General features: G+C 41.2%; 1 protein-coding gene across 1 annotated transcript in view; it reads left to right on the forward strand.

Moving 5' to 3' along the window:
- Positions 1 to 24671, forward strand: part of LOC104402370 (BDNF/NT-3 growth factors receptor) — a 53736-nt gene that overhangs the window by 9835 nt on the left and 19230 nt on the right. Inside the window, exon 4 of the mRNA XM_010010240.1 lies at positions 2101 to 2335. Coding sequence (XP_010008542.1) covers positions 2101 to 2335 — 235 coding nt within the window. The remainder of the gene's footprint in view (positions 1 to 2100; positions 2336 to 24671) is intronic.

Below are 24671 nucleotides of genomic sequence, written 5' to 3' on the forward strand. Positions count from 1 at the left end.
TCAGCCCTCGTCTTTAGAACATAAAATGATTGTGCTGGGACAAGCTGTTATACCGAAGCTCCGATTTGTCATTCCTCTCGCATTTGCTGCAGCTTGTGCTGCACATCAGAGGTTACTTCTACAAGGCAGTAAGAGCCTGTATTTCTTACCCTGCAGCGCCATCAAAGGCTGTCGGGGAAAAATGAATCCGAAATTTAACCCAAATGAGCCTTGTTGTCTGTATGCAGCCAAAGGCTGTTTGAGATCTAGGAGTAAAGCTTCAAAGTCTTGCCTGTACTGTGTTTTTTCTGACTAGTGGAGGCTGATGCGGATCCAAAGAAATTTCTGTCAATGTCCCTTGCTGTTGCAGACACTGAGGAGCACCTCATTTACAGCCAGCGCCAAAAGGACAAGCAAAGTGGGTGGAGCATTAAGAATAATCCAAAAGTTTCATTAGATACAGACCATGTCCTCAAGGAAGCTAGCAAAAGTTGAAGAGTTCTGTAATTTGGCGACTCAGAGCTTTATGTGTGAAAGCAGTCATTAAAAAATCCATGCAATGAAAAGGTGCCATGCTTTTCAATAGGAATTTGCCTGTGAGTCTTGGTTGGACATTTCATATCTTCCTGTTTATTCCCCCCAACCCATGTCAGTCGAATAGCTGCCTGTATGTACCCTGTAGCAGAGACCTTCTTTGCCTGGTACCAGATGCAGTTCTAGCAATGCTACACACCCTCATTCATTTCTTTCTCACATCTGTCACTTTGCTCATGAGGTTCTTCCCTTGGGGCAGTTTTAATATCATATTTCTAATAGGTAGTGTCAGATTTGATCTCACAGGTTTTGATTAATTTGCAACTCCTGTGCCCTTCCCCTAGGGACAAATCAAGGCCTCACCTCTACTGATTAGAAAGGTGGTTCTCTGAAACTCCTCTCTGTAGGAAGGAAGGACTTCTGAAAGAAAATAAAAATCAGTTCTATTTAAAAAAAAAAAAAAATGTTAAGGAGGAAAGAGGAGAAGTGGTCTCTTAGAAAGAATAGTCTTCAGGAATGGAATAAAAAGGTCTTCTGAAAATGCAGAATAACAGAATGGATAGAAAAGAATATTCAGAATATTATAAGGTGTATCAAATAAGGAATGATTGCAGATGACCTCAAGAATTGGATAAGTATTAGCTGATAATGCTTACTATAAAATGTTGTGTGTGGGAATGGTTATATCTATATCTTCAAGATCTTAGGATGTTACGCATGTATACGAAAGCTGACATAGTTAGGATGGGTGAAGTACATGGGTTCCAGTACATTGCTGGGCTTTTGAAATGCAAAACATCTCTCCTTCTGCTGGAGTGTATAGAACTTACTTATTAATCAGTTGATAATTGCATCTTAAGGACTTGCTAGATCTTGAAAAGCTTGAATTTCTGAAGCTGTTTAGTTGTTCCAAATAGCGTGTGTTCTGTGTCCTCTTCCCATCGTAAAGAACTGCCATCTATGGCAGGACTTGGTGATGAAATAAGCAAAAATGGTTTCCTGCTGGGCACTTGGATAGGAAGGATATTAGAAGCGTAAATCTAAAATTGCTGCCCTTGTTTTTCAGATGATGTCTCAGAAGGAAGCTAGCTTTCTTCTTTAAGAAAAGATGGAAGGGTCAGTGGCCTCTCTCCCTTGAGAAATCAAGGAATGCTAGTCATAGGAAAAGTGATGCTGTGCATGCCACTTCATTGCCTTTCACTCTTACAGAGTGATATGGTTTTCCTCAGTTACCAACTGCTATATTTTGCCAGCCTTTCTCCAGAAAAGATTACTAGAATGGAACAGGAGAAAGCTGGTAGTTTTGGACAAAGGATTATTATTATGAACACATGTACCTTATTTCCCTGAGTAATATATCACCTGTTGTGTAGTGCTCTTCACACCACTTGTCTTCCACACAGCAAAGGAAAACAGCAAATGAGAAAAGCTAGGATATAAGTTTTCCCCTATTTCACCAATGAATTTGTAGTCCTTTTAGTTGTTAGATTTGAGAGAGTTAGTTGTGCAGGTTTAGGCTCACTAATGCGTTTCACCTCTCCAGTTTACAAGTGGCCTGTCACTTAACCAGTTTGCATTTTGATGCAGGGCACATGGACCAGATGCAGTACTGATGGCAGAAGGCAACCGTCCTGCTGAGCTGACCCAATCCCAGATGCTTCACATTGCCCAGCAGATTGCAGCTGGTATGGTTTATCTGGCATCACAGCACTTCGTGCATCGGGATCTTGCTACCCGGAATTGTCTGGTTGGTGAGAACCTGCTGGTGAAGATTGGGGATTTTGGGATGTCTAGAGATGTGTACAGCACGGACTACTATAGGGTAAGTGAACTGCTGTAACGGATAATAACCTAGGCCTTGTTCAGTTATCTTACCACATTGATAAGACTGATTCTGCTATTACACCTGACCATCTGTCTGTCAGGTAATTTAGATGCTGGTAAATGGAGAATGTTGTCATGAGTTACAAAGTTTTGGTAAATGTGGAGAAAGCTAATCAGAGTAAGACTGGCATGTCCTCTTGTTTATACATGTTGGCTTTACATTCTAATAATAAATCACAGAAAGGTCTTTGTGTAGAAATTTTGCATGTTTGCTTAGCTTTAATGAAGAAGAAGCAGAAGCAGAAAAAAAGGAAGAGTGGGTAATCAAATTTGGCCCAACACTTGGAAGTTATTAAAATACATTCTTATATATTGCTAAGACAAATGGAAATTGTAACATTCAGGTATTTTATGTCTAAGTTTACTAGAGGTGTAAGTACTGGACAGCAACACTGGACCAGTTATTTTAATCAGTAAGAGACTTGGTGTGAAATTTCTATATACTCTGCACCTGCAAGATTTTCAGTAAGTTTTTCTTGTCTTAAGCCAAGTCCTTAGTCCTACTGCTTATGGTTGCAGAGTTGTTTTGTTGTGGGTATGAGTAGGCCATTGTACATCTTCATTCCAGCCCAGGCCATTTCCCCTGAGCTTGGTTGCCATAAAATGATCTATGAAGTTTGCAATGGGCTTCTAGGATCACTAGGATAACAGGAATGTGTGCATTAGTTACTGTCCTTGGTGTTGTCTTTGTACTATGTGGTAAGTCATGTAGTTGAGAGCATTTGCTGTTTGCTGCCACACTGGTAATTTCATGATTGGAACTGAAGCTATCAGGTGTTTATGACTTGGGGAAGGTAATCCATGGCCAAGGTGTTTATAAACTCCAGAGATCCTGTGAGATCTTGTCTTACACTTGGCATCTTTATGCATGTTTTCTGTATCTATCTGCCTCTCATGTGACCTGTTGCCAGCGAATTCCTTATTGATAAAATGAAGGCTTTTTCCTTAGCCCCCAAGTGTGGGCTGCTGTGTGCATAAAGGAGAGTGTCACTTTGGTGCCGGTACTTACAGGATGCCTGGAGGGAGATTGTCCAGCTGAGGCTGGACAAGGCAGAGCAAGCTGTACACAGGAATTATTTTTGAGTGTCATTTCACTTAACAGCTGAGAAGTAACAGTTTCCTCTGTTCTTTCAAAAGGCAAACCTACTGTTTAGTAAACATAGGAGCCAGGTTCCTCTGACATTTTGTTATTTTGGAAACTTGGCACTTCAAGCTATTTGGTCAATGTAAAACAAGCATGACTGCACTTCAGAACTTGGAAAAATACACAGAATGTAATCACTGCCTCCCTCTGTTTGTGTTTGCAAGGACACCAGTGAGCATCAGTGGCCAGGGTTTTTTGATTTTGCATCCGAAGTATGAGCAATACTTACTGGGACAGGTGGTGTGTCTCTGTTCTGTAGGATACTGAGGATGGATTTGTTTATGATGTTTGTCATTACACTAAAGAATGAATGTCTGTGCTTAACCATGTTTGCAAAGGCCTTGCAGTCAGTAGCAGCATTTTTGAACAATAAATGGTCTGCTTATTTTTTGCAAAAATTAATAACTCCCTGCTGCAGGAAAAACTACCTGCAAAAAGGGATGAAGCTAAGTAATCATATGGTCTTCCTGGGGATGACAGAGGCATGGCACAGGCATATCATAGTATAATGACTTTGGCATCACCTTCTCATGTACCTCTGGGTTTAATCACTGAGTCTTAACACATGAGCACTGAAGCAAAGCTTCTACCCAGTGAAGCACAAATCTAGAATAATACCCATAACCTGGAGAAAGCAGGGGTTCACCAAAGAAAATTTTAGGTAACCTAGGTAGTCTTAGGTCTCTCTCAAAGGACCTAATTCAAAGCGTATACCGCATTTCTCACCGACTCTTGCACAGAATCACTCTCTTCTTTCCTTCTTCTCTCCACCACTTTTTTTTTTTTGAGCCCAGGGTAGTACCTGTGGGTGTAACAAAGGAGAAGAAAGAGGAAGTAGTGTGAAAAGGGTGTAATCATGGATGTGAGAGAGGGAACAAATAAGGCAGGAAAGGTAAGTTTAGAGACGTGTTAGTAAAAGAAAAGTGTGAATGAAGGTAGAAAGATGTAGACAAGTGTAAGAGGGGACGAATGAACATGTGAAGTAGCATGGCTCCATGCAAAATGATGGTGTAAGCTTGCAGCATGATGGATGGGTATGAATGTTGGATAGTCACTTATTCTGCACAGTAAGAAGAAGATGAAGGACCGTTTCTCTTGCCTCTTATGTTCTGGCTGGCTTCTAGCTGGTGCAGAGGAGGGACAGAGCCACAGCCTACCATGACACTGTATTTCACAGTGATAAAAGTTGGAAGTTAACAGTTGAGCCTCCGAGGTTTTGGCCTTCCCTGCTTTGGCCATATGTGGGATGATCAGAAGGTGGTCATGAAACAGTCAAGGCTATGATGACTTCCCAAACAGTTGCCTGGAGAATTACATCCGTGGCAGGTCTAAGTAATGAAACTGTCAGCAGTGACACTGGGATGGCAGTGACCTAGCATATCTAATTGTTTCTCGCAGGCTAAGTCTTTTTAACTGCTCAGGCTTAATCACGTTCATAGAAGCAATTCTTCCCCAACCAGACAGCTTTATCTTGGAAATATTTCCAACATACAGTTCCAAAAACCTCTGCAAGAAATGGTTCAGCATTTGTGTTTATTAATACTCTGGAATCAGCTTTTTGGGATCCTACCACCCTATCAGGATGTTAGATTTGCCCAATATGATTATTTATAGCTAGCTTCTGTAAGATAATGATGATCCCCAGTACTTGTTCACTGTTAGATTGTTAATGACATTCTGCATTGAATCAGCCCAGTTGTTAAGCAATGCCTCAGGGAAGAGGGGGAGAGAAATAACCCTTGGGCTGGTAATACATGTATTATGTGGCCCTGATTGCACAAGCTTTCCTTCTACTCCTCCGTTCTTTTTTCCTTTCTTTTTAATCAGGCAGGAATCTTGTGGGTGGGGGAGCCCTGGTGTACTTGCTAGTATTCAGTGTAACAGCAATAATTTTCACTAGTTGGACTAGATAAGCATGGAGACATGAAGAATCTGCAGTGGCTTTTCTTACCCAGCACTTCCGTCCACCCGAGGCAAAAGTAAAACAACTGTCTAGTAATTAGTTGGTCTGTGTGCCAAACAGCTCCAGCAACACTGCAGTTCTTGTAGCACAGTGGCTCATTTTGAAAAGTTATTTACTTGCAGAGCTTAGGTCTCGGGTTCATTAAGGGCTTTTATTTGTTTTGTTGATGTCTGTTTTGTGTTGTTTGGAATCCCAACCCGCACAGGTCAGGGTTTCCCATCTTTCCCTCTCATACTCAAGTAGTGTGACTCAGCAGCATAGCTTTTAATGGTTTAAAGTATTGACACTGAAGCAGGGGAACCACTGCTTTGCTAATGTTTGTTCTTGCACTCAGAGATAGTATATTAAGCCCTTTTTTGGGTTCCAGTTCAGGTTTGCAAGTAGTTGCTTAGTACATGGTCTTAAAATACTTTTCTGCATTACTTTATCATAAGCAAACAGCTTAAAAGGAGAAAAGGAAAAAGAAACAAAACAAACCAAACAAACAATCCACAAACAAAAAAAACAAACAAACAAACAAAAAAAGGAAGGTCGTCTTATCCCAGTACTTGGAAAAACTTTATAAGGATCTGCTTTAAATATCCAGCCTGGTCGGCCAGCCACAGGCTTGGGCCAAGATTCTGGATGAAACGGTGATCTCACTGGAGTAAGCAAGAGCTTTGCCATTAACTTCATTAGGACCAGAATTTTACCCTTCATGTTTTTCCAGTGCAGGATAGAGACTCTGTTTCTGATTTAGATTTATGGTGCTCAGTTGTGTAATGCCTGTTTTGCTATTGTATAACTTACTTGTCTTTATGCAACAGTACAAGGAATAGTGGGGAAAATAAGGACTCCTTTCTTCTGCTTGTACAAACCATGCAAGAAACTGTCAAAAGACTAGGGCTGTTCATCAGGTTTCCACCTTCCTCTAGGCCCAGCTCACCACAAAAAGACAGATTCATAAGTCGCAAATCGGTTTTGTCCACTGCTGGCACAGATGGGGCAGCAGACCAATAGGATATGTTTCATTATAAAGTCCAGTGACACATCTTCTTTATAAAATCTTCTGTGTAATTTGTACCATGTTTTGCTATTAAAATTAAGCATAGCATGTAGGATTGGAAGAAGCAACATAGGTTGCTAAGCCCAAGCCTTCCGCTCTTGCAGGAAGCCAAGCAGTAAGTTAAGAGTGGAAGGAGCTACAAGAACCTCAGACCTCCTCAATCTACATGGAAAACCCCAACACTCTTAATACTTCATCACCTTCTATATAAGGCACCAAACCACGTAAAAATTACAGTCTGACAGAAAAAAAAGAGATGTCCAAGGTATCAACAGTGTCCTAAGCCTCTAAAGAGAAATTACGTTTGATGAAAATTCCTGAGAGGTCTTAGGAAGTTGGTCACACCTGACACACAACAGGAGGTGACAGAAATCCCCATCAGTCTGTCTTGGTGAGAATTACCTTCTGAGCTGGCAAACTTTATAATGCTTTGAGCGAATGAGCCAGCCTGTGTCATTACTGGGGTTTGGTGATAACCCCCGAGAGCACCTTTGGCCCTGTCACCTGTCCTTAGTGCCTCAGAGCAGTGTGGAAACTGAAGGTGGCCAAAGCCAAATCATAAAGCATGAGAGGAAACAAAAACGTAGATGACCAATTCAAGTTCTGAAGAAAGACTTTAGTTGAATAAATTAATACAGAGCAGCCTGCAAAATGCTGACAGGCTTCTTCTCAGATGTCTCTCAGGTATACCACGAAATTGGATAGCAGCAGTCTTGTGCCTGTAAAGTTTGAATTTCTAACTCCTGGATCACTCCTATCCTACCACGCAGCCCCTTCCATCAAAGTGGGTGTTGAAAATAAGTAGAATGCTGCTACCAGAGCTCTCCACAGAAGGCTGCTACACAACCTTGCAGTCCTAATAGCTGCAAATTTTCTCTTTTATCTGCAACCTGAATTAACTCACTGGCCAATGTACACCTACCTGATAGCATTATTATCCTCCCTTCCCAGCTTTTACCTCTCAAGTGCATTTAGAAGAAGTACTCCTGTCTCCTCCCAGACTATTTTGGAGGGTTAAAAGGCACACTGTCAGAAGAAAAGGTTCTTCAGTTCTCTTCTCATCATAGTAGCATTCTCCCATGACTTTAAGTGTGTGAAACAGCAGTTTCGGTGTCTTTCTGGTACAGACATCACTAGGACTGTGAGCAGTATTTTCCAAATGAGATTTTGCCCACTGTTGGATCAGAGGGACCTCCCAGCCTCTACTGAAATATGCTGCATGGTACATGCTAGCCTCGTACAGCCTGTCATTGGCACACAGTCACTGTATTGTCCAGTAGTGCCCTGGGCCGCTCTCATCTTCCACTCCTTCCAAATGAAGAACATCCCCTTTTTTCTTGAAGCTTTTGGTTTCAATCCCTAAGTGAATGACTTTGCAGTTCATACTAGCACATTTTGTACCTCTAGTGGTTGAAAAACACTGTTGTCTCTCTTATTTTTAGCTTCTTTGGGGGCTGCTTTTTTTTTTTTTTTAAAAATTAAAATTCAGGTCTTGTCTAATTTGGTGGTGAGTAAAGAACTAAAGAAATAGAATCATGGTTCCAAAAAGTAAACAACTGAGGGAGTGAGAAAGATTTGCAAGGAAGTTTCCTAGATTTTTGTGGCTTTGTTTCTTAATGTTTTGTTTCTTGATCACCTCTTTAATGTTACCGTTAAGTGAGTATTTTGGGAAAAGATATCTTTTTAAAACATAGAGTTCCCATGCGCTTTCAGTTAAGATGTGAGAAGTTATTACACTTCTTAGCCTCCCAGGAAGACTTCCAAAAAAACTGAGGATTACGCAATTAGCTATTCCAGGCCAATTTTAAAAATACCCAGCTTTCAGACCTTCTCACTACATAGAAAGGTCAAAATACTTTTTGAGAAACCATTTTTACACTTAGGAGTATTACAGTCCTCAGCAAACAGTCCCAACTCTGATCTCCATTGTTACTTAACAAAGTCAGAGCAGCAGTTTGAACACAGTGAAATAACATTGGTATTAGAGTACAGGAATGGCATTAGCATCTTGCCCACTGGGCATAGTCCTTCCTTCATGTGTGAGCCTAATACAGAATGCTGTATTTCTGGCAACTGCATAATACACTTTTCTGGTGACTCTCATTTGCTAAAAGATAGTGCTAGTAAAATAATCACCAGAGAGTGATCTTGCTTAAGCTATTTCCAGTACCAAATGCCTATTTGCAAAGGGAGTTAATGCATGACAGCAAGGAGCTAAAAAAAGAAAAGGCTGGTTTATCATTATTTGGGCTGTAACTAGCCGGGCAAGCACAGCGATACAAATGTTTACAGTGCAGAACAAGTGTCTGTCTATTCTAAAAGGGCAATAGCAGCAAACACCTGCAGGTCTCAGCTGTCACTACAGAGATGAATACCTGTGTGTGGGAGTTTGGAGGAGGTTGCACTAAAGAAAACAAGAAAGAGTTACTGAGAAGTCAAGCAGCTTGTCAAGGCATCCTCGTAGGTGTGTGTATTGAATTGTCACAGTTTGAAGGCACAGTTTGAAGGCTTTTTATTAGCTGCTATTTTTGCATCCATTGCTCAAAAGGAAGTTATCTGCTTCCCTACATGGACTTCTCGGCTTTCCTCCTTCGTCAGAGGCTCATTGCATCATGTGTAGTGCTGGGGAGGACAGAGGGTTCCAGCAGCCTTGGGGGACGTGCACAGATGATTTCATGCAACTGGAAACAATACATGAAATAATGGGCCAGCTAGAGAGATGTAAATCCGAATTAGCTGCCTTGAAGTCAGTGCAGTAACTCTGAACTGAAAGTAACATAATCACAAGCAGAATTAGGCCTAATGATTCTAGAGGGCTTTTAGGAGCTTCCCAAAGGTCAGCACAGTGTCAGCATATAGAAATTTGTAGGCACTGGGACATGGCATTATCCTGACGCTGAAGGATTAACAACATGGCTTGATGCCTGTTACTACCTGCCCATGCCAGAGTATATTCTTGTGTGCAGGAAGCATGCTCTTTCCTCAGCTCTTACTTAACACATCCCTGACTGCTGGTGTTTTGTCTGGAATTGCAGTTTTCTGACCTGTTCGGTTCTACACAGAGAGACCAAATTCAGCTTTGTCTCAAGCTTCTGCAGCCCACCAGTTTTAGCATGGCTACAGATGTAGTCACTTCCCAAGTCAAGTTTTCTCACTATGGAATCATAGAATGATTACGGTTGGAAAGGCCCTTAAGATAGAATAGAATCATAGAATAGTTATGATTGAAAAGGACCTTAAGATCAGCTAGTTCCAGCACCCCTACCCTGGGCAGGGACACCAACATCACTGGTCTTACTTATAGTTCTGTTTCTATCTGTTTTCGCTGACACAGGTCCTGTGAGTCCAGGGGAGTCCAAAAAGGTTTTCCATATTGGTACTAGGAGAGGGAACATCAGATGTCCAGCATATGTAGTGTGCTGCATTTAAAAGTGAGTTCTTACTAAACTCCATCTTGCAGGGTTAATGACAAGGTGGTAATACAGAAAATGATATTTTTAACCTGGAGGTTTGACATACTTTGTTTTGCCAGACTTAAGCCCCTTCTCACACAAAATGTGCAAATGGCAAGCTAGCTCCATTGCTCCTGGAGCACATTCTCCTTCAGTTGGTGAGTTTGAAGAGTGCAGAGAGGGCAGAAACATGAAAACATACTGACTAGGTTGAAATATGGAGCTGATTAAAACACAAATTAAAGCAGAGTGACCTTGCTCCTGTTACCAGTTATTTGATTACCCATCGAATTTGGTTGTCTAATTATTCCTTTGTAAATCCACCCCGTGACTGTGATTCTCATGGAGGATGTCAAGAAGTAGGTTCATCTTGAGAAAATAAGTTCAGACAGGAAGCAACACCCATGAACATATGCCAGGAAATGCAGAAATTGTGTCGAACCACACTATAGCTAAAAGCTCTGAATGTCAATCAAAGACTTCATCAAAGTGTCTTTGGGAAATTTTAAATGGAAATTTTCCCTCTGTTTGCTTCTGTTGAAAGCTTTGAGAATTTACTGTTCGATCCCATTTTCATTATAAAACAGATTATTACAGTGTTCAAATGGATGAAAATTTTGAAAATTTTGGGTTTCCCACCCCATTTTTAAAGCATTTTTACAGAGTTGTTTCAGAGGGGTTATTCCTGAATGCAGTCAGTAAGAGCCTCGGGATCCATATTTATGCCTATGGAATAGCAGGAAGTTTACACAGTCAGCATCACCGGTGGCTGACACAAGCTTTTCTGTTGAGGGGCTCTTAGCACAGATGTTCATTAACTTAAAAAGTCCTTTTAAAATTATATATACAAAACTGAATCATTCTCAAAAATAACCACACATATGGATATAAATTGCAGGAAAGCAATGATTCACACATTGTAATTAGCTTTACGAACCGCAATTTGGAGCACTCTGCAGAACTCTGATCGAAAGCGGCTCATTCCACCGAGTAGCAGCACAGCCCTTCAAAACCGTTTTTGCAGGTGCTGAAATGATTTGACCGCTGTCTAGATGTTTAGCACATAAGAGAGCCATGTCCTCAATCCCAGCACTGTTTGCAATTTGCTGGATGGTAGTTGGTATATTGATGGAGGCTTTTTATGTTGATTTTACTAGAGCAAATGTCTTGTTTGGGCGTTTAGAAAATTAAGAGTTTACAGGCAACATTTTCTAGAGACCAGGAATAGAACAGCAGGAGAAATGAAGAAGTGATTTCTGTAGCTTTTCTTCTTGGGCCAGGTCTTTTTGCAGGCCGTTAATACCATTTAGTAATTGTGGGGAGGAACCATGTGTAACTATCTGGAGCTCCCTCTGCACAGTAGTGCTACAGATTGTCACTTTTGGCAGGAAATCTGCAAAGCAAGCGACACAACTCCAAAGGTTAGCAGCTGAAGCTGCTGACTTTGTAATGTGTGATGCACACGGTGTGAGGAAAAGATGATGTGGGAACAAAATGAGAAAAGGATCCTTGGGAGCACTGTGAACACAGTCAGAAATAGGAGCGGCAGCTCCTGGTTGCTGCAGGGCACTGGTGCACCTTGTGCAACTGCACCGTTGCCCCCACTGATGGTGGGGAGAGCACAGAAAGGCCACCCAGAGGGAGCAGGGCTAAAGAGGTGTTCTCCTTTGAGGACTGGTCACAGATTCAGCTCCCAGCAGAGTATTTTTGCAGGCTTCCAGCTGGAAGGTTTCTTATGCAAATGGCTTCTCTCCTTGCAATAAGGAAAGCAGTTGCTAGGCAGTTTTCCTAAATACACGTTTTCTTTTTCCTAGGCCCAAAGAACAATGGGCACTTTTTTGGCCCACACAACTCAGGAAGCGTGGAAAGGAAGAACTAGACAATTAGACTATGAAATGCTATGAGTAACAGCATGGATCAAGGAGATGAGAGGACTGCATCAGCTAGTATACAGCAAAGCCTAGAAAGCTGACGCTGTAGGTTGGTGCGTGCATAGCAAAAAGCTAGTGATGGTGAGTGGAAATGGGAAACAAGGGAAGCATTGTGTGATACTGCAGGTCATTTAGATCTTCATTGCTCTCTGCATCCTTCAGCTGTGTGGTGGAGCGCCTGGCCAGCCAGGCAGCTTGCATGTGTCCATTCCAGTATGGAGGGGAAGGGAAGTCATTAGCAAAGACTCAGGTCAGTCCAAGCCTGTTGGTATCACTGACATAGAGCAGGGACATGCTTTAGGTTACCATAATGCATATGCCTTTGTGAAGCCTTTTCAATATCAGACATCATGAACAGCACTGAAGTTTTTGACAAGTTGTCAGGAACAGCTCTCCAAGCTTCCCAAAAGGCGAGTATCCCAGGACCGAAGTAATTTTGTGTCTTGCAGACTCAGGAACTTTGTAATTAGACTTAAGAGATATCTTGTCTTTGCATTAATCTAGTCTCACAAAAATGGAACCAAAACACTTACAAAATTCTGTTGAGTTTCTAGACATGGCCTGACTTTAGGAAGAAACAAAGGCCTGATTTCAGGTGAGTGAGGCAACATGCATCTGATATTAAGGACAGATTAAAAAAAGAAAAATATAAAAGACTGTGGTGACTCAAATGTTTCTGTCTTTATCAGGAAGGTAAACAAATCTGCAGGAGAAAAGCTACATGAGTGGGAAGTAACTTCAGTCTTCCCAGTGTTCTAAAATGCTTTCAAGAAGCATAACTAGCTAATAACCTTGAATTTACTCTCAGAAATTACTATTTATTTGTCCCTTAACAGTACCCTTGCAAAGCTGCTGTCCCGCCCTTGAGTGCTTGAATGCATTATGTTTGATGTACAATTGGTTCCTACCTCTCTTCTCCAGGTCACCTCATCCAGGGCTTGATATTGCAACACTAATGTCTCATGTTTTTGGTTTGGGAGCAGAATCAGACCCATTGAAATGCTTAGATAGAGGCACCAACCATGAAAGGTGATGCAGATTAAGTTTCAAAAGTACTCCCTTATATCTTTGTGATGTTCTCAAGTGAAACATAAAAGTTATCTTGTCTCCTGTCAAGCTATTCCCCACACATATTTACGTTGGTTGAAAGTTTGACACACTGAATAGATGAACTTTAAAACCTATGGAAGCATAACTTGCTGAAGTCACATCTTCTCTTTTTGCTGATCAACATAGTTAACTTTTAAATTATATTTTAGCTTTTGATTTGAGTGGCATAATCATGCTTTTAATTTACTATGGCATTTTTTTCCTTTGTGACAATTATGAGGAAAGACTGAGTTTGCTTTTGTTCGCAGAGCTACACTCCTGTATGCATTTTGTGACCAGGAACTCTGAAAAATTGGTTGAAACTGACCCAGATGCATAGCAAAACATATAAAATCAGAATTCTTTTTGAGATTTTACTTCTGAGGAGTTTGTCTAAACCACCTTATTCAGAGTTGATTCATGAAGAACAGTGATGTGGTAGGCCCCAGGTAAGGGAGGCAACTAGTGAATGGTTAGCAACGATTTTCAAGAATCCGTGTTTTTGCTGATGCAGGTGAGACCAACCCATTTTCAGCAACGTTACAGAAAATACATGTGCTGCCATTTTTTTTCCGCACCAGGAATGCTACAACATTGCTAGCTCTAATTATTAAAGAAATGATTAGTTTAATCACTTCCTTACTCACCAGCTCAGAACAGCTTTAATTCTTAAACAAGCAAACAAATCTTGGATTCTGTAAAATAACTGACTCTTCCTGGGCCCTTTTGCTAAGGGCAAGAATTGTGAACAAGAAATATAATGGGGCAAGATGTGTATAATCAGGAGGCTAGAGAGCTGTTCAAGCAAAAGGTCATTACTATTTCAGAAACAAATGTACATGCACTGGCATGACTGAGAGTGTAACTGAGAATTTTGTCAGAAGTAAGCCTGGAAAAGCAGGAGCAGCACAAAGCACAAAGCAGCCCAGCTACTTTCAAGGTAGAGATGGATACACTTTGGAAGATTAAAATGATAGTCACCTGTGATACTTGGGGTTCACCAAACCCTACTTCAGTCTATACACATAGCGGTGTTCAGGCTTTTCTCCACAGCTGTGAGTCCTGGCAGTGAACATTTTTAAATGAATTTCATTTCAATTATTCACATAATCACATGCTTAGAAGCCAGGACTTTAAGGAAGACCTGTAGTGCAAGACTTTTGATAGTAGAGTAATAGTCTGCAAATCTACATCTACAAAAAATAACAAGCCTTTGTAATAAAAGAGTACTTAGTGAAAATAAAATAGGTTAAAAGCCATTTAGAGATACAGGAACCTTAAGACTGTGATACTTCAAAGCACAAAATACTGGGGTTTTTTTCAGTTACTGTTGAATATGATCTAAACAGTTAGTTTTGCAGCCTATATGATTTTTATAGAAGACAGAAAGACACTGGTATGTATTAAAAAAATGAAAACTTGTCTAGCCTCCAGAGCCATGAGCAAACTGGCATTGACATCACTGGGAACAGGATTTTTACCTTAGCCTTATTAATTTCAAATTTTTAAAGGCTTTACATCTGTTTTCACTTCCATGTTCACTGCTGTACCTAAAGGGTGAAAAACAAAAATCCCATCAGCCTGTGATCCAATCCTTGCATGCCACACCATGAAGGAAACAAATATTTTGCTGGAAATGTAAGTTATTTTCCTTTCAACTGATATATAAAATGTAAGGCAGTCTAAGCTTCACTCAAGATTACTTTATATAGTGATTTAGTCCTTTCCAAGGTGTGTGTGTGAAGAGAGTCCTTCAAATTACTTTATGACTTGCAAGATTATGTCTTTATCAATCTGGATTTAATGGTGTACACAGAAATGGAAAAATCTTATCAGGGCAAAGAAATCACTCATTTTCTTTTTCATTTTCATTTTCTTTCTCTTTTTTTTTTTTTTGGTAATAGAATTTTAGGGAGATAAAGAAATGCTCATTAAATATGTTGTCAGATATTCTTTGATAACATATCAGTGTTGGGATTGTTTCACTGCCAGTATAAATATAAAGGAGGGGGAGAGGGGGAAAGAGGCAACATGAATGACAGATACAATGATTACAAATCATTTGTCCTAATGTTTTTGTCATCCACCTTCCCCATACTCCGTGAGCCCAATCCCACAAAATAAAAATGCAGTGTTATCTGGAGAATAAAGACTCTTTCCAGATTGATTTACCAGATGCCTGTCACCACCAAGTCACTTTGAAAGGCTAGCTGATAAGCTGGGCTCTTTGCAAGTTACTGCTCTGCATGCAGTCCTTTTGCAGATGATTTTGCTGCCAATGTTATTTTCTGATGGTGAGATTTAGTGCAGCATAGCTGGCTGACAGTATCCTTGTAGGAGATTTTTCTTGCTTGTGAGCTAAGCGAAGGGCAGGGTCCTGCATTCTTGGCAGCCTGTCATATGCATGAGCTGTTTGTTTTTTTGGATTCAGCAAGCAGAGTTTTAAATCATCTTTAGCAAAACAAGACACAGAGAAAAAAAAAGACAGATCAAAATAGAGCTGAATATTTCATGTCAGAATTTTGGCAGCATGTCTCGTCTTGTCTTCTACATTGAAAGCACCAACGAAAAAGGGAATTTTGCATTTTTCAGTCCAGTGATTTTTCCATGCTCCATGAGTATCCTCGCATATTCTAGGACTGGTCTCTCATGCCACATCAGCCATTTTTTTAGACAAAAGAATCTAGTGTCAAGTACTTGTGTGGGAAAAGCATAACAGCATTAAAATAAAGGTTAATGCCAATACATAGTGAGTGGAATGTACCCCTCAGCAGAAAGCCAATAGATACTGCTCGGATCTGCAAAACAAAGCTGATATATTATTTAAAATACACAGGCCCAATACTGTCATTTTCTGCAGAGGGGAGTTCTGTTGAAAGTAACCAAAAAATCTACCTTACACGGCTCCTACCTGTTTGCACAGACACACACAGTTGTGATTTTTTGCATCAATCATGCTTGCAGGAACATACAGTTTTGACCAACAAATGTTTCCATGACAGTTTGGAGAAGGACTAAATGCTGGGTTTGTAGCTAAGCCAGCTTGAACATGCCTGCATATGATGCAATATGAACCTTCTTGTTTTCTGTCCTGATCAGCTTCAGTTAGACAAATAAAACACTGAATAGTAAAAGAGGAAACTGAAGGTTGGGCTCAACTACAAGCAGTAAAAAGCTCTTCAAATACGCCTTTAAGCACAGCTAAAATGGCATAAACTAGGAAATACGAAGAAGTTTCGCAGAGAGGTTTATACAGTCCCACCGTACAACATGAGACTGAAGGTGTATCTAGTTTGGAGGCACTGTGGCATGACTTGGTGCAGACTGCAAAGCTATTCAGAAGAAGGGTGAATGCTGCTTTTCTGGGGCATACACTACTCTGTCTGTGCTACTTACAAAGTCCAAGCCAGTTGCTTTAAAGGTAGCTTGTGTTTATGTATTCTCCATCAGTTATGGAAAACAGCACTATGTTAACACGATCAGAAAAAATGTTTCTTTCCTAATTATTCCTTTTAGTCTTGCAGTATTTTACAACATCTTGGTAGATTGCTTTAAGATAAACGCCAGCAAAAAAAGAAGACAGAAAAGGAGTAGATCTGGATCTGCTTAGCCTTCAAGTTACATCAAGTAAGCAATTATTCTGCACCTGTAGTTGAATACTTTTCTACTGTAAGTAAAGCTTACAGGTGTAGTGATGGATTTTAAAACAGCCTGGGTTTCTCAGAACTCCTGGCTTTAGAATAATTGTGACCTCAAAATTTTGGGAGTACCTGTTTCTGTACTCTCTTTCTACTGCTCTTTCAGAGGGTCAACTCTGAGAAATGAATGGAACTAGTTATTAGGAACAGCAGAAAGGTGGATTTTATTGAAATAAGGGTGCATAAAGTATTTGGAAATTCTACCCCTAAATCACAGGAGAAGATGAGGAGCAAAAGGTTGCAGAACTATCTGTGATTTCACCTCATAAGCAACACTGGAAGTAAGCAAAAACCCACAAGAGAAAAAGCCTAATGGAGAATGAGGGATATAGTGGAAAGTGGAAAAAAACCAAACGTTTGAGATTGACTTTTAAAAGAATTTTGAAATAAACAAGAGAAAGTCCCTTGACTTTTTAAACGTAAAAAGAATGAAAAGGAAATTGTTGCCACTGCAGACATGATGGTGTGGGAAAGAGAGCTAGTTTGGCCTGGAAGCAAAATCAGGTTTTGACCTCAGATCTTGAAAGGACAGTGCTGAATATTAAGATATAGGTAAATTGGCTAATGGGACTGGGAACATGAAGACTAAACCTGGAACAGGCATAGAGGAGAGATCCTTGGACAACACGGGACATGGACAGCCTGTTTGCTGACAGCAAAGAGTTCAATGAACTCTTTAAGCAGCATAAGACAGCCCTGCAGCCCAAAGAGAAGGTCCTGCTGTCTTGCCATCTCAACAACTAATACCCATGTCATTCATTTTTCTGCACCAGCACAGGCGTTTCTGCAGCCACTGAACAAACTGTATTGATGAAACAACCCAGCTGAAACCCAAGCATTTTTTTCCTGGTTATGGGGAGGACAAAATACTTCTCCAAACTGAAGTACAGTACCAGGGTATTCCTGCTTAAAATTTTTTGTTGAAAGAGAGTCTAAAAGAACTATACATGAGTGCAAGAAAAAATTCTATTTAAACTAAAGGATGATGTTTGCATAAGAACAAATGAGTAAAAGCTGTCTGTGAAAGAATTTAAACAAGAGACAAAAAGGTTTCTAACCATCAGAGGAATGAGATTCTTTCACAGCTTGTGAACTGGGAAGAAAACTGTCTCATTTTAAGGTTTTATTGTGCAATTTACAAAGGGAATGATGTGATGCCAGCAAACTATGTGATAGGGTGCAAGAGGACCAGAGGACTCAGCGTGCCCTTCACAATTCTTAGCTGATACCTTGAAGCACATAAAAAAAACAAAACTACTGATTGTATCAGAAGTGTTTGATTCAGCAGATTGTCAACATAAGTAGCAGTTTGAAGCACAGATACTTCCATTTTGTCTGGATCTGTTCATCTCATCTTTCGTTTGCACAGAATATTCAAAGAAGAGTTACTAGTATTTGTGAAAGACAGCTAAAAGTGGCTGATTTTTCATGGCAAGCAAAAATGTTTGAAGATACAAAGTTTCCTTTTTATGAAAATACTTGCCTGTAGCTCTGCAAATCTTACTTGTAACTTCTTAGCTTCTCACTTAACTTCTCATAACAGAAAATCTGGCCTGACTTTGTATCCTCCTTGTGACTTTGAGGAAATCTGTTCTTTAATTCTATATGCAGTCTCCCCGCCTTGACTTTGATTAGGTTAAGTTAGGCTTTAACCTTCCACGTTCCAGGCAGGTTGGGTTCTAGTTTTACAAATGCTTCCCTTTGACCGTAGGCAGAGCAAATACTGCTTTGACCTTGCTTCCTAGTGTCCAGCCTATGTTATTAGCTAAAGACAGAAGAAGACTTTAAAGGTTGAAAACATGTAAGCAGTTTTTCTTCTGCTCCATCTGTATCTCCTTTTTATTTTCTTCCCATTTTCATTTTTTTTTAAGAGGGGTGGCAATTTAAAATTATCTTTTCAGCCCCTGCCCATCTAAGAAAACATGAGTGGCTTTTATTTGTGATAAGGTTATTACAATCCTTGCTGGTTCAGTTACCCCTTGCTGGAAGTTACCCCTTAGGTCAGAAAGCTACATCTTTGCTTCAAAGTGGTAAAACCACAGGGGCTTCCATGCTGGATTATGCCATTTTCTCACTTCAGTTATAATGTATAGCAGATTCTGTAAGTTCATTATTAGATATGATATGCCCAGCTCCAAACTTCTTTCACAGGGAGCATGAACCATTACCACCTTAGCCACTGTCTAGAGCTTTCACGTTCTGAAGGGCTGTTCAAGTGCCCTAATATGATGACGAAGGGAGCAGCAGTCCAACACTGATCTGACAAACAGGACTCCCATATGGCACTCTTCCTGAGTCTTTCATGGTGGAAATGGGAAACGGACAAAAGCTAATTTTCCTGTTAGATATAATAGCAGAAGATGTAGTAAAGCTAACCTATACCTGTTATTCTCAGAAAGATGAACAGTAGTCCTGTCTCACTCCACCTTTCCCTAAAACTCCTAGGAAAAAAAGAGTATTTTTTCAGAAAGGACCAGTGTAAGTTGCCTAAAAGTTCACTTAACGGTTCATCATTTCTTCTGCTGCTGAAGCTGGGACAAGGTTGAATAACACCAAGATCAGTTGCTTGATTTCCAGCAGGTATCTGGGTGCATTGTGCTGGTCTTGCTTTTCACTGCAAGCACTGGGAGCCTTGAGTAGCAGGAAGTTCCAGGATGGCAGTGGAGCTTTTCCTCCATCTTGAAATCCCTGAGAGTATCTGTCTGCAGCTGTAATTTTAATTATATAGGATGATCCTCTGCCTTTTACAGAGCAACTACTCAGAATTTGAAAGGAGTCTGGAGACTTCAGGGGACAGGCAGGTTAAATTATAGTTATTATCAGGCAGCTATTTCAAGATTATTACCCTCTGAATAGCAAATCCCCTACCCCCATGAAACACAAACAAAACAAAAAGTTTATTTGTCCTTCCAGAATTGTTCTGTCATTCAACTCATAACTTGCAATTTCCAGCCCTTCACCTCAACATTTTCTTTCACTTTGGTGAAAGACTAATTATGGGGGTGGATTGCTAACCAATTCCTAACATAAAAGGTCCTCATAGCCTTCTCCACTGCACTTTGTAATGTTGGGCTTGCATGACTGTCCAAGCCACACCAGCACCCTGCTGAGAGGGGCTTGTCTCCTGCATGAGTATCTGGAGAAACATGGGCTATGTTCCTTTCTGCCACAGCTCTCCCACTGTGTTCTACCAAGGCAGTGTATCCTTCTCCTGGTCATCCCACAGCTGATACGAGCATCTGTCCTTCTGAAAATCATCAAAGAGACAACAGGCTTGCTGTTAACACTGTTCTGGAGCTTGGTCCGGGTGGTGACCCATCTTAATACAGCAGTTCAGAGACAGTGTAGTTAGTCAGGTAGATGGGCAGGTGTGTCTGCTGCAGTTTGAACCTTCTGTGGTCAAAGCCTATTGCTGACACATTGCAAGGGACTGTTCCATTTGCATAAAGTTGGATGTGGAAGAAGTTAGGCATTACTGAGTGATGGGATTAAGAAGAAATATTTAACAGTTCCCTCATTTGCTGAGCACAGTCTAGCAAATGTGCAGAATTAAACAAGTTTTGTGGAAAAACATTATTAGACTAAAAATAGTTTTCCATAATGCATATTTAGATTGCTGGTGGAGCTGGAATCTTTCACTCCAGGACAACAAAAAAAAAAAAACAAAAAAACAACCAAAAAACCAAAACCCAACAAACAAACCAAACCAAAATGAACCAGATGTAAAGATGTGATCAGTTGCATTGATGAAGTACGTTCACAAATCCCTCTCTTTGTCCACTACCCATAAACATGGTTGCCCACCCAGAAACCCAGCTCTCCAGGACTTGTGAAATGCTAAAGATCTTCTAATATTTCATTATATTTTAATTCAACATGCAAGGGAGATTTTTCATTTCCTTAACAAATGGAAGGTTTAGCCCAGCCTTCCTTATGTCAAATGTACATGATACATTACAATAAGCAATAAAGTGAGATCCAAACTGGTCCAATCTTCAAAATTAGACATCTCGTAGATACATGGGGCTCAGCATTCTGTCCCAATTCACTTTGACAAGGCAGATACTGCCCTGGCTGTCCTGACCTGTCCAAGAAGGATCAGTATGCATGTGACTCTCCAGCCTTTCTAAGAAATGACTGAGCCTGTTCTTAAGTGTAAACCACTTTTGCTTGTAAGGTATCTGCCCTATCTCTAGCCATTTCTTGTGGGCCTTTTCTTATGCTGTTCTGGAATCCAGAACCTGTGAATAAGGTATGTTAGGGTGTATTCCTGCCAGTTCACATTAGTACCTGTTTATGAACCAGTTGTTCATGGATTTGTCCAGTCCTTGTTTGCACCTTCTGATAGTGTCTGTCTTCATAACTGGCTGCAAGTTCCAGAAGTTTAATACCCATTATGTAAAAAAATACTTACTGAACTTATCTCCTAGTAATTTCATCAAGTCTTCTCTTGTTACAACATTTCAGACTTTGCTAATAACAGTTCTGCAGTTGTTGCTGGTTGACCTCACTTTATCCAGCATTTTAGTGGTTTTCTAAGCCTCAACTTAAGCATTTTAGTTCTCCTTTTCTGTGCCTCCCCGATTACATTATATCCTCCTTGAGCTGTGGAGACCAGAACTGCAGAAAGCACTAAAGGCATGTAAGTGGCGCACGGCTGTGTGAAGTGCAGAATTATGCCCTATGACATGTTGTTAGTACCTGTGCTAGTGATGCTCTATGTCCTGAGTTTTCTGACAACTACTGCTCACTGAGCTGTTGGTGTCAGAGATGGCTTCAAAACCCCCTTTCTGAGTTGTAGCTGCCAGTGCTGGGTGTAATCATAGGTTAGTAGGCTATTACACCTATTTGTCACGCGTGTAACTAATTGCATTGAACCTTGTCTGCTGCCGGCTCTCTCTATTTGGTGAGATCCCACTCTCAAAAGCCTCTCCAAGAACTTAGTATCACTCCCACACTTTGACTAATTGGCAATGACATCCCATTTCCAAGTTGTTGGTGAAGATGGTGAATGTAGCTGGTCTTGACACTGACGTTTGGGAACTCTATTACTGTCTCCTTTCTACCCTGAAAAGTGACCTTGATGGCCTGCTTGCTGCTTCTTGTCCTTTAACCAGCCTTCAGTCCATAAAAAGGCTTTTCCTAAACCTTGCAGCAGCTTAGTGTTTTTAGTAACCTTTGATGTGTAGAGCCTTATCAAAGGTGTTTTGAAAATCCACATATGCTTTGCCTGCTGGATCATCTTTGTTCACATTCATCCTGACTCCCCTGTGGGACATCACTGAACTGGTAGAGTGGGATCACTTCCTACAGAAGCTTTTGTTTCCCACCCTGCTCAGAAAGATACAGACAGGCTGTTTTTATCCATGCATCAGCTTTCTGGCATAGGTGCTCTTTTTAACGATAGTGATACACCTGCAGTTTCCCACCTGTATGCCTTCAGACTTAGGTGAATGCCATTTGGTCACAGTAACATTAACAACCAACTTCTCTATTTGCTTGAGAAAAGTATCTTTTTCGCTTCATGTAGTCCTCTAACATTTTCTGTTTCAAATATTATTTCCTATTTAATAAAATGCCTCTCAGCTGCATGAGAGGGGAGGCTTATGCAAATGCTACAAATCCTGTAAACCAGATTTCTCTCTTTGGTTAGGCATTCTTGTAAGTAAATGGCTTGCAAATACTCCTTCTGCACTTCACCTTTTACATACCAATTTGTGCTGTAGTAGCAACTCACGTGTGACAGACCTAGTGTGCTGAGATTTATAATGGGGCTGTCCTCTTCAAGTCAGTGGGAATTCTTCAAGAACACATGAGGTCCCCAATAGAAAAAATCCAAGCTGAATTTTCCTTTTTCTCCAAAGTTTTCTTTTTTAGCCAAAGAGGAAGTATCCCTGTCCTTAGTTGTCATGCTTAAGACCTGTCTCACTGCACTCCCCAGCCTGTGCTGCAGTAGACCCCCCTGCCTCACAGGAATACCAACCAGGGCCTTTGTTGGGTGTCTTGGATACTTCAGGTACAAAATCTTGCGCCACTTCATGGCATGGAGCACTCTGACTTTGATCTGAAGTAAAATTCCTGGCTTTAAGCTGGTAGTTCAAGAGGTTGGGACAGGAATGAGAACTGACACATTTGTTATGTCCCTTGCATGAGAGAGTCTGCCTGGGACATAGTCAGCTCCATCTAGTCTTCAGGGAAGTGCTGATCCAGTGGAGGTTTTTTCATCCTTACTTTGTTTGTTTGTGTATTTTTGGGAGCACGCCAGTTTTAATGACCTTTTGAGGGCTCCCTGCATGAATAAATCATGTCATGGGGAACTTTGCTTAGAAAAAAGACACCAAAGTAGATTCTCCATTACTGGCCTGAAAGCTTACAAGGAGACTGGGTGTGAGTTACAGTGTCCTTCCAATGATAAAATTTGGGTGCTAACTCAGATTTATGTGTATACAAATCTTACCCCCATTGTATGCCCAGAAATCCCCAAGAGGCAGATTTGAGGACAAAAGTGGAGCTCCCGTTGCTACACAGCCTGAAGCAGGGTCCAGAATGTTTTTGGACACAGAGCTGGAGTTGGATGAGGTGCCTGCCCAGAAAAGACATCAGCGCACACAGACAGTGCCACAAAGGCTGCGTTTTTTCATGTGACTGCAGTCCTGTGGCTAGCCTGGGAAAGGGAGGCAGGAATGAAAGGCTGGGCATGGGATCACAGACTTATTGCCTAGGCAGGGGCTTTTCCTCTGCCAGCTTATGCTGTGGAGGGCCTGAGGCCCTCTTGAACCTTTTGCTCACCATAATCAGCACTTTTTCTGGCTACAAATAGTCCTTCTGGTGTGTGAGTCATATTTGGGATTGTCAAAACCACTTTGGTGAGATGGCCTGTGCATGCATTAGGGGTATTTGATCTAGATTGTAAGTGGGTGGGAGGGAGGGGGTTGAGAAGCATTTGAAACATTTGGAAGAAAAATGCAGATAATAGAGGGTTAATCTGTTTTTCCCCTGAATGTCTGCTTTGTTATGCCCAGTATACACTCAGCTTCTGCAGTGCCTTGGCAGAACAGCCCATATCCACTCAACCACAGTCAGCATTATCCCTTCCCACTCCTCCACCCTACGCACCCTCGGGCATCTCCTTTTTTGAGCTTCACTACCGGAATCTTCTCCACAGGTTGGTAGGGCAGGTTCAGGGTGTTGGGAGGCTTCGTTTCCATGGCAGCGGGACTTCTTTGCTCCCAGACTGCAGCTCAGGAGGAGACAGGAGGGGAGAGCAAGAGAAAGTCATTAAATGTACCAATTAGTATGCAGGGCCATGGCTGCTGCGGCAGGCAGTGCTCGACAAGGCAGTCAGCAGTAGGGGTGCCCCCGCTGCACAGCACACCAGGGGAAGATGGAGTTGCAGGCATTTGCCTACAGCAGGCAGCAGCTGAAGGGCAGGTGCCCCTGGCTGGGGCAGCAAGGAGGGTACCATGCCTGTCACATACCTGCTGTCTTACAGATGAGCTCTCTGACACCATTCACACCCTGCAAGCTAAATGCCACAGAAATAGGGAAGTCCCTAATTTCCTGTTGGGCATAAACATGGACAAGAATTATGCATTCTCTGCATTTGAAACCAGTCAGATGCCATTCATCCGGAGAACTGCAGAAGGGGATGTTAACGAAGATGAAGATACGGTATTGTCTCTGCTGCAGCTTAGCTTGTAGGGGTTGCCAGGACGTGACTTTTCTATTAGAAAAGATGAAGCTTGGAGACCAGGGTTCATTTTTATGGGAAGAGATGAAAGGGCTCTGCTAGATTCCAGTTGTGATGCCGAGCAACATGCTGCCCCTTCCTGTAGTGCAACCAGTTTCTGTTGGACATAGTCTTTTTCTTCATTTCTTGGCCTAATCTTTCTTTGGGTTTGTTTTCTGGGTTTTTTTCTTTTCTTTTTTTTTTTTTTTTTTTTTTTTTTTTT

Source organism: Nestor notabilis, unplaced genomic scaffold (genome assembly GCF_000696875.1).
Source record: "Nestor notabilis isolate BGI_N333 unplaced genomic scaffold, ASM69687v1 scaffold3282, whole genome shotgun sequence".
Taxonomy (NCBI): Eukaryota; Metazoa; Chordata; class Aves; order Psittaciformes; family Psittacidae; genus Nestor; species Nestor notabilis.